Raw genomic sequence first — 15,695 nt, 5'->3', positions numbered from 1 at the left:
ACGATTTGATACTAGAATTCTGTTTCATTCACAATAAATAGCTCCCCATGAAGCAGAGTAAACAAATACCTAATTTCCACTCCTCAACACAGCTGAATATACCTAGAAAAATGTATGGTTTATATAGGGGTTTTGTTTTTGCTTGGCTCCAACTGGGCTTATCTTCAAAACAGCTCCAGGTTTGACCCGATGCCATCAAAGTTAGAGATGTAATTTACTGACTTTTAATCAGTTCATCATAAAAAAATCATCTTTTATTTTATCAGTACTTATAAGTGTGGGGGGTGATAGATTAATATTCATATCTATAGTAAATATATACAGGAACACTTGTCAGAATTTTACTCTGTTTCTTTACAAGCTTTCAGGTAGGAACTTAAAAAAATCATTTTTGTTTGTGCATTTTTTTTCTTTTTTTTTTTTGAATTTTAAAATGTTTGCTTGTACTTTTTAGAAATGAAATATTTTAAATTTATCATCTATTCATGTTCCAAGGGTGGGATATGCATTGTTTGAAATGTATTGTTGTTTGTTTTTTCATGCAGATAAATAAATCTTGTATAGAATGATGAAAAGGTTTTTCTCTTTTAATTCTTAAGTTACAAGTGGGTTTCTTCCCTATTATTTTTATTGTCAACTACAATTTAAAAAATATTTGATTGTTGATGTGTTTTTTTTTCTTCCTCAGAGTTTAGGAGTTTGGAGTTTAGATTATATTCCAAGAGGAACAAGATTTGGACCTCTAGTTGGAGAAGTGTATACCAAAGAGCCTTACGTCAACACAGAACCAGAACGCATTTCAATTTGGAAGGTAAATTTTTTTTCTCTTTTTAACTTTCCTACAGAAAGTGAATTGCAAAATTTGATAATTTCATAGTTCAAATTTGATTATCATAATTTGTCTCATAAAAATTTTTTGGGGGTTGAAATAAGTGTGCTTATTTATAAATTCACTTTTATTCCCATTTAACTTTTTAATGGCATCAAAATATTTTCAAAACATGCTATAACAATAACATTAGAAAAATAATAATTTTTCTGCAGTCCATTAAGTATATATGTAAAAAAAAATCCCTATCACTGTATAAATTGAAATGCAAAAGCTCAAGACGTCCAAAATTCATTCATCTTGTTTATTTATGACAGTCTGTTATCATATAGCCTTGATATTGAATTCATGATAATTATATTTCTATCATTTTCATAATTTTAAAAATATGGATAAGAATAGAAAATATTACTCATATTTAAATTTTCATTTGATTAATGTGTTTCCGCTAATGTTCACTTTCCCTGATACATATCTTATTTTTAAACATCGTAATAACTAGCCTATTGTTAGGACACTGCGATGACATTTACTTTAGAAAATTATATAATGAAATTTTAATGAAGGTTGGGAGTCGAATAAAACTTAAAAGGACTTAATTATGTTAATTAAGTTGTATCACAATCCAGCAGTTCAAAATTATAATATTCACTCTAAATATTTCACATAATTTCGATTAAATCTGAATTTTTAAAATTTTAAATTTTTGTCGAAAGTCGTGTGTAAATGATTGCACTTCAATTATTGAGTTTGCTGTAGGTACTATTTGTAACACCTAATTTGATTGGCTACAATCACAAATCATCGAAGCTTCACCTGCGGGACTAATAGCGTGTTAAATCTTTTAACTGATAGAAACATTTTTTGTTGCATTTAATTTTTGTGTTTAAGTGAAAAGATGTTTAAATGTTGGATGAATATTGAGGAGCGAGGTCTTTAATCACAGGTGCTTGTTTAACGTCTTATCCGACACCTGTTAATTTGGGGTAAAAAATTATGTTTCATCACAAAATTTGTGAAATATGAGAAATGTTTATGATTAAAATAATCTCATATGTAAAAGTTACTTTCTAATATCAGATTTTAAGATAGATTTTGCCACATGTTTGAACTAATTTTTGACTTATTTTCGTAGATTTAAAAAAAAAATTTTTTTATTAATAATAATATTCCAGCTGTACATTGATAAAAAAAATATTTTATTTTTCGCTCTTCAAATTTAATCAAATATTTGATTAAAATTATAAATAATTATTTTTTTTATAACTTATACTGATATACATATTTTCAATATCTTTTTATTTTTTGCAGGTTTTCAAAAACAATACTGTATACCAGTTTATTGATAATTGCGATACGACCAAATCTAGTTGGATGCACTATGTGAATTTCTCCTACAACACAACAGCGCAGCAGAATTTAATCGCCTGTCAAATTGACTTTAATATTTATTTCTACACAACAAAACCAATTCCTCCCAATACAGAACTAATGGTTTGGTACTGTAGAGAGTATGCCGACCGCCTCAACTACCCCCTCACGGGCGAAGAGATGCTGCAGACTTGGCGTAAGTTTCACTTTATGATTTATTTTTACAACGTATAACCTTATTTTTGTAAATTTGAAATTTGAATATTTTGTCACAAATTTGAAAAAAACAGCCCCCTTGTGTTATAAGATAAGAATTAACTTATTCTGTAAAAGCAAGGATTTGTATAGCTAACTATACCAATCCTTGGTAAAATTAAATCAGAAAAAATTGGTCGTGTTAATGGCTTAGGAATTGGGTTGGGGTTATTAAAAAAAGGGGGGGTCCAATCTGTTTTAACCAGGTTATCTTGATTTAAAAACTGAATTGAGAGGAGAGAAGGAGTATATATTGTGGATTCATTTATTTTCGTGGATTTAATTGATTTTTTTATGGGTTTAAGTTGCTGTAGTCGGCATACAAGCCTCTGTGAAAATTGTATTTTGTTGAAAAGTTTACCTTAAATTAACGAAAAATTGGTATCCTAGAGAAAAATAACAAATTTAAGGATTCCATTTTGTGTTGTATTTATCTTTGTAATGAAATTGGTTTTTGTTTTGGAAAAAAGTTTGAAAGGAGGTGTTAATATCATTTTTTATATATTTATACATTTCATAACCCTGAAGTTTATTGTTGGAACAAATCTGAGTCAATTTACCCCCCTTTAAACTTTGTCCTAATGAACAGTAATCTGTGAACCTTGTAACTAATGGATAGAACAGGTACTCAGTATAATTTAACAAGAGTACTTAATCACTTTGCAAAGTTGACAAACAGTGAAAAAATATCTTTCATTTTTAGGATAAACCCCAATAGTCCTATTTGACTGAAAAAGTAAACTTTTTTCTATTTTATGAGAATTTTTACCATGGTTCATAGTATTTCTTATTCTATGTGGAAAGTACTGATATTTTTAGGTCCTTTATAATAAAATTCAACAAGGTCTATAAAAAACCAACAATGAATGAGACGATATGATGTATTTGTTAATTATTGTCACCTTGACAATGAGGTCCTTTGGAAATTTATAATTAACACAATATAATTTCTTCCTGTTTAGAACAAGTGCATTTTAGTAGCATTATTTATTTTTTCTACGTCATACAATTAGGTTTTCCTATGACCATCACCTTAAAAGATCCTTAAAGCAAACTTTTTAATCTCTTTTCACCTGTTTTTGATTGTCAGATTGTTTGCTATTGTAGTAAATGTATCTTTTTATCAATAAGTGTTTCTTCTTGGAATACTAGGTTGTAGCTCGTAATCTGATTTTATTCCTTGTAATTGGGAAAGTTTGTTAGCATTGAGAAAAGATGATATAACTGAATAGGAGGGTAGCTGATTAATACATGTAAAAACCCTGTGATTAATGATATGCTTATCATACACTTCCATTTCCCTAATTTGAAATTTTAAAACTTCATTTAAATTTTATTTTTACAAATTTCATACCTTTCATGAAAAGCAGAAAGCCAAGTGTATCTAAAAATACGGATTATAGACTCACTAAAAATCTTAAGCTGTATAACTCTAGACTATGTATGCAAATCTTGTTAAAATCTTCATGAACATTATTTTAGTGTTACATTTTTTGTGGTTGACTGTTTCTGTCAAATTTGTAATTAACAAGCCCTTTTTACAACTACAAGAATGTATGCCATAGGATATTTTCATAATACAATAATCAATCAATTAATCAATTATTGTAAGGTGGAACATTTTGTAGTTTAGGTGAAATTCTTCCCTTAAAAAGCAGCAAATTATCTCCCTTTTTATAAATTATGATTGTGGAATTTTATTTGCTCACACCATGCAATCCCTTCAAATAGGGATAATATCAACATTTGTGCCCTTTAGAGAGGGAAGACATTTTGGTAGTCACCTTTTATTCATAAATTATCAACCCCTAATTACCATGAAAATGTCTGCTCATGGTTACTAATTAAATACATCAGCACTGGTAACTTTTCTGGGTGATGGATATTAATCTTGTCTTGAAGAAAAAAATGAAAGGTGAAGAGAAGCTAAAGGCCAAGTTTTATTGTTTCATAAGATATTATTAGGTATTTTACTGTTTGATTAATATTTGAATTTTTGTCTGACGATTCTGTGAAACATGATGAAAATTACCGTCATTTCTAAATCCATAAAACTTCTAGAAATTAATACTCTTGAAAAACAAGTAATTAATAAGAAAAGGCTACAAAGAGCACAGAATTTTTTATGACTATTGCCTTGTTTGGTGAAAGGTACTAGAGAACTCTATTATCAATTTTTTGTATGATTAATTTTACTGATGCTAGCTTAGGGTGCGTTTGATATTATTTGGATTTTTTTTGCTTTGGAATTTCAAAGGAACTAAAAACGATGAAATAAGTTAATGAAAATGGTTTATAGCGTCTCGTTTTTTGTAATTGTTTATTATTTGTGCTTAAAGCTAAGACGTTTCATTTTAGATTTTATGAAACTATTTCCTAATAAAAATAGAATTATTAGCCATTGATATTTAATACAGATAAAAGGATATGTGGTATTATGTTAATGCAACAGTATAAACCACATTACAAAAATAAAAAACAAAAATCGTGTCAAGAAAATGTTAATAGTTGAAATATACTGTGAATTCACTATTATTTGTTAGATACCAATTTTGTGGGTTTCATTGGTACAGGTGAACCACGAAGTAAAATGTTCAATAAATAACATACTTTCAATAGATTTTGTATACAGAGATCTGCTAAACCACGAAATTACAAGTTTTTCAGCAATCCAAAAAAATTGATACCCATGAAAATAAATGAATCCACAGTATATAAAAAAAAATATTTATGAATTTGCTAAACAATATTTTTTTTTTTATTATATGAACAAATTAAAAGTGTTATAAAAAAATTTCACAGGATAATTAAGAACACATGTCAGCAAAGATTAAAATATTAATCAACAAAATTACAAGCCTAATATTAACTTATTATAATTAAGAAGTTAATTTATTTCTTTTTAAAATCACCAACATCATCCATCGTCCATTAAATACCTGACTTTTATTATATTTTAATACCAAACTTGCAATTTTAATATCAATCAGTGAAAAAATACCGACCAAGAATGGCGTGCTCTGTATGCTTAAACCTAATAATAATTTCTGACAAGAAACACGATACTTGCCCCTAATTATGGGGTTTGACAACTTTCTCTTCATAACCATTCTCCGATATTTAACCGGAAAGAATTTATATCAAATCCACACAACACAAGCTTTTATTCGAAATCATTAAAACTGGTGAAGCGAAAATAATTTGAAATATCATCATTAAAAAGTAAAAATCACAGATGTTTGTGAAAAATAATTCTGGTACATTTGCTCGATTGACTTCTTTGGTCCAAGTAAGGTCGTGAAGTTTTGTCGTAGAAAGGTTTCTATGTCTGTTAAGGTAAAGAACAAAGATGTAATTACATAATTAAAATTAGATGATTATTACCAAGCATAAAATTGTCATCCAAAAGATTTTATCTGTATAAAAAAAAAAATTCAGGCCATTGATGATAATAATCTTCATGGACCAATCAGCAGGCTTTATTCAACGACCAGCATATCCATTGTCAGTTCTCTCAATATTTTGATACTTATCAACATCAATTTATTATGGATGTTGGAAAATAAGCTCTTCAATTTGTTTTTAAATTTCATCTTAAATATTGATTCGGCATAAATACATGTGACCAAATGTAATTGATTTAAGTCATAGCAAGAAAAAAATTCTTTAACTACTTCACAAAAAACCTTGCAAATGTCCTCATTTTACCAATAGTAGACATGTTTCTAGTCCTTTAAGCTACTAGACAAACTATTTAGAACCTATGTAAGTGATGGTTTCTTGTCCTGAATATGCAAGAAAAACTTAGCACTAGATCTAGCTCTCAATCAGTCAGAAATGTTTGATTTAAGCAGTATTAGGCTCTCTTTCTCTCAGGGTTAAGTTTTTTTACTTCTATAATTCTTATTTTGACTCTGAAACTTGTTTTATCCCCAACTTGATAAAAAAGGAAGGTTTTTAGAAGAGGCTTTACATTTGCACCAGAGTTCTCGAAATAGATAAATAAAGGACTGCTGAACCAATGCCTCTAAAGTTTCTTGTAGAATGCGTCCCCTCCTCTAAACAGATAAATAAAGGATTGCTGAACCAACTCCTCTAAAGTTTCGAGTAGATAGCAATCCCTTCTCAAAATAGATAAATAAAAGTCTGCTGAACCAACTCCTCTAAAGTTTCGTGTAGATAGAGATCCCTGCTCTAAATAGATAAATAAAGGACTGCTGAACCAACTCCTCTAAAGTTTCGTGTAGATAGAGATCCCTCCTCTAAACAGATAAATAAAGGACTGTTGAACCAACTCCTCCAAAGTTTCGTGTAGATAGCGTCCCCTTCTCAAAAAGATAAATAAAGGACTGCTGAACCAACTCCTCTAAAGTTTCGTGTAGATAACAATCCCTTCTCAAAATAGATATAACTTTTGGTAAAGAACACATTATTCAATATATATTAAAACCTTCATAGAAAATAACTGATGTAGGCTTGGTACGAGCAGAAGTCAACAACATTTTACAGCTGTAGTTATAGCATCAATATGTTTTCCCTTCATCAATATGACTTTGGTCTAGTTTAACGAATCGTCATTGTATGATTCAACCTCCAGGAGACATGAGTAATTCGCCAAAACAAAGCGAGAAAAAAAATGGCGTTCTCATTTTCAGAATCATCCTTTATTATTTGATTGAGAATTAAAATCAAGTAGTTGTACAAAGTCAAGATAATTTTTCGTCAGTGGTGAGAAATTGATTTTGAATTAATTAACAAACATAACAAAAAAAATGTTCGCCCGTTCGTAATAAGGGAGCACTGAGAACATTCCTTTTCTGAAGTGAAAACGAAAATAATGGCGAGTGTCTATCATCTCTTTGAAGCCATCAAATAATTGACTGTTAACAAGTCGCCTATTAATGTCAAGTACTCTTTCTTTGAATTAGAACACCAAGCTCTCTTTACCAAGACAAACAAACAGTTATATAAAACACTCTTACAAGTGATTTGTCAAGTACGAGCCGGTATTATCATTTTCTATTTCGTTAGACTTCAGTTTTATTCAACTATTTTATAAAGTGATTGCATGCATACTTCACAGGGATGAGACTTCGGTCTATTCATTAGGCTAAAGCACTGTCAAGAGTCTATATCGTTATAACGTTGATTTTTTTTTTAATTTGCTGATTGTAATTTTGTAAAAGTTTTACGCTGGAAGTGTTTTGTAGAAAAGATATTTTTTTGGATGAGACACCTGTATCCACAGTGAGATTGACATTATGACATTTTAATGCTCAAATTTAAATGAAATTAAAAGTTAAATTTTTTTTAATTGAAATTTTTGAATCTTCCTACAGATTTTTATTTCTTTGTTAAATTAACATTTGTTGATATTTATGTGTTTTTTGAATATGAAATGAGAAATTTGGTTTTGCCAACTTGGAATAAACTAGAAAAAACAGTTTGTCTGCACTCTCTGTAAAGTACAGTTTGCCGAAAATTTAAGTTGCTTCAATCACTAGTTCAGAGAGGTTCACAAAACAAATGACAAAGAATATTTTTTTTAGTTTAGCACAGATTAATCATAATTCATTTTAAAACCTTTTCACCTTTCACAATACATAGAACCCATTTATTTTTTACAAAGATCATCGTTTTCCATGTCTAACTCTCTAACCTTTCCTTCTTCTTCGCATCTGCCTCCCTAAACTGTCTTTTACATAAAGACTCAAAATTGAACCCCAAATCATCTATATCTGTCTTCTTATTTCATTTTTACCCTATTGAATTTACTTTAAAAATAATATAAGAGGAGCTCTGATCATTTTGGATTGATACCAGGTGCATTTGATCAATTGGCATTTGATGGGAGTTTTTTTTCTGTTACTCCCATTTTATTCTATAGGCCACTATGATGTTACCATGCTGCCACCAAAATGTTGTGTTCAAGGTTAAAATTGCATTGAATCTCCAAGTAACAACCAAAGAATATTTGTTCAACCTGGAAACTCCTTCAATTTTGACCTTTAATGGTTGATAGAGGGGGGGAACTGAAAAAAATCTAAGGAATTTAAACTTATGAATGAACATGTATTTTTTAGCTATCTGGGAGTAATACCCAGTAAAATGATTAAATACTTTATAGTTTTCTTTTATCTTTTCAGGGCGGCAGATGTTAGAAAGACAAATCCCAATGCCGAAGCCATTCCTACCAATATGTCCAAATAGACCAATGTTCAAAGAGGCACTGCCAGAACTGAAACCAGACATTGAGAGGTCGCCAAAGGAAAAATGTATGGTTGAAACCGATTACAGTCAGAGTGATGGATATGCAATTGATTACAGCATGCACAAACGGGACGGCAGTCCTACAAGTGATGATAATGATAACCATGACAACAAAAACAAATCACGATGTGGAACACCAGACGACAAGTATGATAGTGGCAAAGAAAATGAACAAGTTTCACCCATTCAGAATAGTCCGACCAGTATTTTCCCTGGTCAAAATAGAACAATGGCTCATAGTACACCAAAAAAGAACTCAGGCATAATTGAAAACTTACTGTACAAGAAAATGAAAGAATCAGGTGAAGAAATACCAGAAAAGATGTTAAATGGAGGCAATGTGTTTCCATTCAACAAGTCTAGTCTAGATGTAAAACCTCAGATCACACCAGCTCATGAACATAAGGTTAAGATGGAACAGTTTCCAGAGAAGCAAACTCCCGAACAAATGCCACAGTTCAATCCATTCTTTCCATATCCACCAAAGTTCATGCCACCGAGTCCATTTATGGACAAGTCACCGATGCAACAGTTTATGAGTCGAACAGAAGAGTTCAACAAAATGATGACCCAAGGTATGGGTAAAATGCCCTCGTCTGGGCCCCCATTATACTTCCCAACTCCAACAATGCCAGGGATGTATCCTATGCCAGGAATGTTTCCATTCCCTCCTTATCATCCTGGTCTCGCTTGGCAGATGTACCCACAATTCCATCCTGGTCATCCAATGGCCAATCAGCAACAGATGTCACCACCCTTCCATCCGATTGGACAGCAGCCTGATCAAGTTCTCAACCTAAGCAAGCCTAAAATTGATTCTAGAGGTCACAGGTCATTGCCATACCCATTACGTAAGCGAGATGGGAAGATGCATTATGAATGCAACGTTTGTTCGAAGACTTTTGGACAATTATCCAACCTCAAAGTTCACCTGCGCACACATACCGGTGAACGACCCTTTGTTTGCCAGACTTGTGGAAAAGGCTTCACACAACTTGCACATTTACAGAAACATCATCTGGTACACACTGGAGAGAAACCACACGAATGTCAAGTGTGCGGGAAACGTTTCAGTTCAACCAGCAACCTCAAAACACACATGCGTTTACATAGTGGAGAAAAGCCATTCCATTGTAAATTGTGCCCTGCTAAATTCACTCAATTCGTTCATCTTAAGCTTCATAAAAGACTTCACACAAATGAGCGACCCTATGAATGTCCTCAGTGTAATCGCAAATACATAAGTGCTAGTGGACTCAAAACTCATTGGAAGACAGGTAACTGTATCCCGTCTGGGATGAACATAGACTATAATGCTCTGTTAGAGAATACACACCAGTCTATACTGAGTCGTGACAGATTAGATAATTTAGATGACAGCACCTTGTCTCAGGAAGTTCGGGAACAAATTGAACTCAGTATCATGAACAGTACAAACAATCAAAGTGTTTTTGACAATCCAAACAGCAACTCATATGACAATGAGTCAAACTCATTTGACAATCATAATAATTCATACAGCCATCAGACCTCATACGATCCAGAGAGTTCAAATCACCTCCGCCTAAACAGCTGTAATACTAGTGAGAACGGCAGTGAGGATGAAGAAGAGGCTAAAGATCACATGACCATGACAATGGACTCCGACCAAGATACTAATGACAATTATACCAAACCGATTCATTATTTGAGTCCTTCGCCGAGGATGGTTTCACCTCCGACATCACTGTCTCACAGTGTAGAAGCTATTACTGCATCATAAACAATTTGTGTTGGTTCCAGCTGACAAAGCTTCTAATACCCAGTAAATCAGTGTAGTGCATTTAAACATTTTTAAGTCATATGTAGGGCACAGATTATTGCATTTATATGAAAGGTTGTATTGTTCTGCTAAGTTTTCAAAGTCCAAAAAATTGTTGCCAAAGGAAACGACATCTAGTCATTGTAATATTATTGCACATGTATAATCAGCAATTGCACATTTAGGTCAGATGTTATTATTGCACAGTAAACTAAATATAAGCATGCATTCGCATTTAGTCTCGATAAATAAATATTAAGTTAAAATCTTGTCAAGAAGTTAATCATTATCTTAATTTCTTGATAGATATGAAGTAATAATTTTGAAATTGATTATAATTGAGTTGTAACTAGGGGCAATGAAAGTATTGAAAACAAATTTTAAGATCTGTTTGTTTCAGATTTTAACGTATTTGTTTTTCATGAACTTGAAACAATCATGACATTTTTTGTTTTGATAAATTAATCTTGTTATTTATTTGTAAATATTTTTGATAATTGTTTTTTAAGGATTTGTTTTTTATTTGCAATCAAGGTGAGTGCCATATACAGTTTTGGGTGCCATGAAGAAATGTCTATTTTTTTAGCATTATTTTTTAATTGAAAAAGAAAGATTAGATCATTGATTTTTTTAGATTTAAAAAAAAGGAATTCATATTAAATCAACCTGATGCATTTTTTTTAATTCCAGACTCTCTTTCTTCTGTGACTTAGGCAGCATTTTTTTATGTATATATGTGTTTTTTATTTATATTTGGAGTGAACCAATGGATTTGGTCGTTTTGGGAGTATGACTTCTGGTCTTTAGTTATTCTAACCAAGGTTTTAGAGTGCCATATTTAACTCTTAGTGATTTTGATTTTTGTTTATACTGTAATACAAGCATAATATCCATTATTCTATTAATATACCAATTGCATGCTTCTGAATTTGACCAAGTTTAGGAAAAAATAGATGAAATAGATGGTTGACAATCTAGGTTTTTCTAACATTTATAAATCTACTTTATGATAATTTACACAAATATTGTTTTAGAATATGACACATGTGCATAATTGTCTATAAATGTAGCATATCTGCATAAATGTTTTTAAGAAAAGTTATTATGAGAAGCTCATGTGTTAAAAACTTTACCAGACGTCAATTTTCAATACTTGGCATATTTTGAATTCTTATTATAGTCTCAATGATTTCAAAATTGTCTACCATGGGTCTTACAGAAAAAGTCAACTATAATGATTAAATAGTTGAAAATTGTATAAATTTTCTTCAAAATGTATAGGTAGATTTTTATTTTAAGTTTTTTTGGGCAGACTTGTTTAAGTAACTGATTTACAACACTATAAGTCATAATTTTTTTCCACCATAGGGAAATTTACTAATCTGAAACATTAAGTTAAATATTATTATACTAAATTGTAAACTTGATAGGGGATTATTTTCTCATACGTTCTAATATGACAATCATATTATGAATAAAGTGTCCTTATACAGCAATAAAATGAGATTGCTTTCTTATCAGTACTGAATATCATCGTACAATATAATATACCTGAACAGGAAAGAAAAAAGACGAAAGTCGTTACAGCTTTGTGCAATTATGTGGGGGATAAAAACTGTCTTATATTTCAATTCTTAAAAGTGTTTTAATGCATTTTACCTCAATTTTGTAAATTAATATCGGTTACGTTAATTGATAATTTCAATTGTATCTATCGAGAGCTTGTTATTAACAGGTGTTTTGGATGATTAGTACAAGTTTAATGTTTTTACACGGTGACGTTTCAAGTCTCTGGTGCGATTATTCATTTCACTTTGTGTTATTCCCCAATGAAAGGTTACATGATGCTGTTATTATAGTCAAATGAATGAGGATAGGAAATTGGCGAGTTTTCCATTCTCTCCGATCTCTCGACCTCCATTAACTAGACAAATAATATTCCGTATGCATCACTTAGTGCCACTTGTTAACTAAGTAAGAATCAAAAGGCTGTTTCATCGAAATCAACCATTATAACAAAACTTGTCAAACATTTGATTGTAGAACGAGATATGATCATGTTGAAAAATATTAATACAATTAAGCTGTTTATAGTCTTCTATTGTGAAAGTTTACTTTTTACTGTAAAGCGAACATATTTCAATTTCTGTTCAAAAGGATGTCAATATTTGTCAAGTTTTGATTTTATTTATGTCTGTGTTTCCGGTAGTAATATCCGAGACCGGTAATAGGAGTTTTATTGAGACCTATGGTCTTAGAGAAAGGATGGTTTAATTGATATGTCATTCTTGTGTACTGCTTTAATTCTCTATTGTTAAATGTCATGATTAAAAGGTTTGCAAAGAACAAACATGGCTTCCGTAAGGAATTGAAATAAAGACGTTTGAGAGATATTTAAAATGTTTGTTTTTGTGAATCAGTTTGTTTTCAGTAATACGCTTTTGATAAACAGATAGCAAAATGTTTTCAGTAATACGCTTTTGATATACAGATAGCAAAAATAAAATCATTGAATTTGAAAACACAATTAATGTTAGATTTTTTTCAGTTGCAATAGTAAATGCATTAGTGTATTCTCAATGCAATTAAAACAATTCAATAGATTTGAAAACTGTAAAATCTAGCAACATTGAAAGTGGTTTAATTTTAAGGTTTTTATTTTGAAAATAATCAGCCCATTTATCAACAATATCCCAGAACATTAACTAGTGCAAGATATTATTGATATGTTTGCAGAAATATTAAAATAGAAATAAACCACATTAAAAAATAAGTTTGTAACTACACGTAGATAATACCAGAAATATTGCATTTTTTCTAAATCAAATTTTTCATAACTCATACTAGCTTGCATCAGTTCATTGGTAGATTGGAACTACTGTTACCTTTTGATTTTATACATTAAGGGAACCAGTTGTGTTTTGTACTGTATATTGCATTTGTTATGTGTGCACACTATCAGAGGACCATGCCATGTTAACTATTTAACCTTGTGTTTAAAGGTTGTTTTTTTTTGTTACAAAAATCAAAAATAAAAGAGTATTATGTATGAAAAGCGTTTGTTTTATCTTATATCTACAATACTATGAAGTTGGTTACTTTAATCTTTACTCCTCAACAAAGAAATTGCAGACGGGATGAAAAGGATTTCGAATAAATTGAAATGTAGGGTATACATCAATGACACAACAGTCAAAAACACAACAGTCAAAATCACAACAATGCAAAAACACAACAGTCAAAAAAACACAACAGTCAAAAAACACAACAGTCAAAACACAACAGTCAAGAAACACAAATGATAAAAAAAATCTGCCTGTATTATGGTCTGTAAACCCTGAAAATACAAATGTAAACTCCATCGGCACTCACCAATTTTTTAGAACAATATTTCGCAATGATCAGATGATGAAACATGTTCATAACATGAAGGACATTGGTCAAAAGTCAAGGTCACAAATATATAATTCTACGTTTGGGGAAGAAAGCTCTTAGAATTTGAAATTGCGAAATCAAATGGCTTTGGACGATAGATACATCAGGTCTAGACTCGATATCAAATGGTTTTGGAGGATAGATACATCAGGTCTCGACATGAAATGGTTTGGGATGACAGGTTTGTCAGGTTTTCGATATCAAATGCAGAGGTGGTTTACGGGATGGGGTTACGGCCCCCCCCCCCCTTTTTGAAAAAAAATAGTTGGTTGCTTATGCAGGAAATCACTGGAGCGGGCCTCCTCTAAGGCAGTCAGTGGGCCCCACTTATGAAAGTTTCTGAATCCACCACTGGAATGGTTTGGGAGGAAAGATACTTCAGGTTTCGATACCAAATAGTTTTGGAGGATAGATACATAAGGTCTTGATATCAAATGGTTTGGGTTGATATCAGATGGTTTGGGAGGACAGATACATCAGGTCTCGATATCAAATGGTTTGGGGGACAGATACGACAGGTCTCGATATCAAATGGTCTGGGATGACGGGTTTATCAGGTCTCAATATTAAATGGTTTGGGAGGAAAGATACTTCAGGTCTCGATATTATAGGTTTGGGATGATAGATACGTCAGATCTCGATACCAAATAGTTTGGGAGGATAGCTATATCAGGTCTCGATATCAAATGGGTTGGGAGGATAGCTACGTCAGAAGTCGATATCAAATGGTTTGGGAGGATAGATACGTCAGACCTCGATATCAAATGGTTTGGGAGGATAGCTACGTCAGGTTTCGATATCAATGGTTGGGAGGATAGATACGTCAGACCTCGATATCAAATGGTTGGAAGGATAGCTACGTCAGGTCTCGATATCAAATGGTTAGGAGGATAAATACGTCAGGTCTCGATATCAAATGGTTGGGAGGATAGCTACATCAGGTCTCGATATCAAATGGTTGGGAGGATAGCTACATCAGGTCTCGATATCAAATGGTTGGGAGGATAGCTACATCAGGTCTCGATATCAAATGGTTTGGGAGGATAGCTACGTCAGGTCTCGATATCAAATGGTTGGGAGGATAGATACGTCAGACCTCGATATCAAATGGTTTGGGAGGATAGCTACGTCAGGTTTCGATATCAAATGGTTGGGAGGATAGCTACGTCAGGTTTCGATATCAAATGGTTTGGGAGGATAGCTACGTCAGGTTTCGATATCAAATGGTTTGGGAGGATAGCTACGTCAGGTTTCGATATCAAATGGTTTGGGAGGATAGCTACGTCAGGTTTCGATATCAATGGTTGGGAGGATAGATACGTCAGACCTCGATATCAAATGGTTTGGGAGGATATATACGTCAGGTTTCGATACCAAATGATTCGGGAGGATATATACGTCAGGTCTCGATATCAAATGGTTGGGGAGGATAGCTACGTCAGGTTTCGATATCAAATGGTTTGGGGGGATAGCTATGTCAGGTTTCGATATCAAATGGTTTGGGAGGATAGCTACGTCAGGTTTTGATATCAAATGGTTTGGGAGGATAACTACGTCAGGTTTCGATATCAAATGGTTTGGGAGGATAGCTACGTCAGGTTTCGATATCAAATGGTTTGGGAGGATAGCTACGTCAGGTTTCGATATCAATGGTTGGGAGGATAGATACATCAGACCTCGATATCAAATGGTTGGGAGGATATATACGTCAGGTCTCGATACCAAATGATTCGG

At 32.1% G+C, this 15,695-nt stretch overlaps 1 protein-coding gene across 6 annotated transcripts in view; it reads left to right on the top strand.

The window, feature by feature from the left end:
- Positions 1-13,568, top strand: part of LOC134686780 (PR domain zinc finger protein 1-like) — a 50,327-nt gene extending 36,759 nt beyond the window's left edge. For 5 of the 6 annotated variants that reach the window (XM_063546537.1, XM_063546536.1, XM_063546538.1 and 2 more), the window contains 3 exons: positions 689-811; positions 2,141-2,396; positions 8,602-13,568. In XM_063546537.1, the coding sequence (XP_063402607.1) occupies positions 689-811; positions 2,141-2,396; positions 8,602-10,487 (2,265 nt within the window). In that variant the 3' untranslated portion in view covers positions 10,488-13,568. Of the gene's footprint in view, positions 1-688; positions 812-1,223; positions 1,816-2,140; positions 2,397-8,601 lie in introns of those variants that run through there. The other variant, XM_063546540.1, reaches the window with a different exon arrangement.
- The last annotated feature ends 2,127 nt before the right edge of the window (positions 13,569-15,695 follow it).

Source organism: Mytilus trossulus, chromosome 10 (genome assembly GCF_036588685.1).
Source record: "Mytilus trossulus isolate FHL-02 chromosome 10, PNRI_Mtr1.1.1.hap1, whole genome shotgun sequence".
NCBI lineage: Eukaryota > Metazoa > Mollusca > Bivalvia > Mytilida > Mytilidae > Mytilus > Mytilus trossulus.
This window is presented reverse-complemented; position numbering and strand designations above follow the sequence as displayed.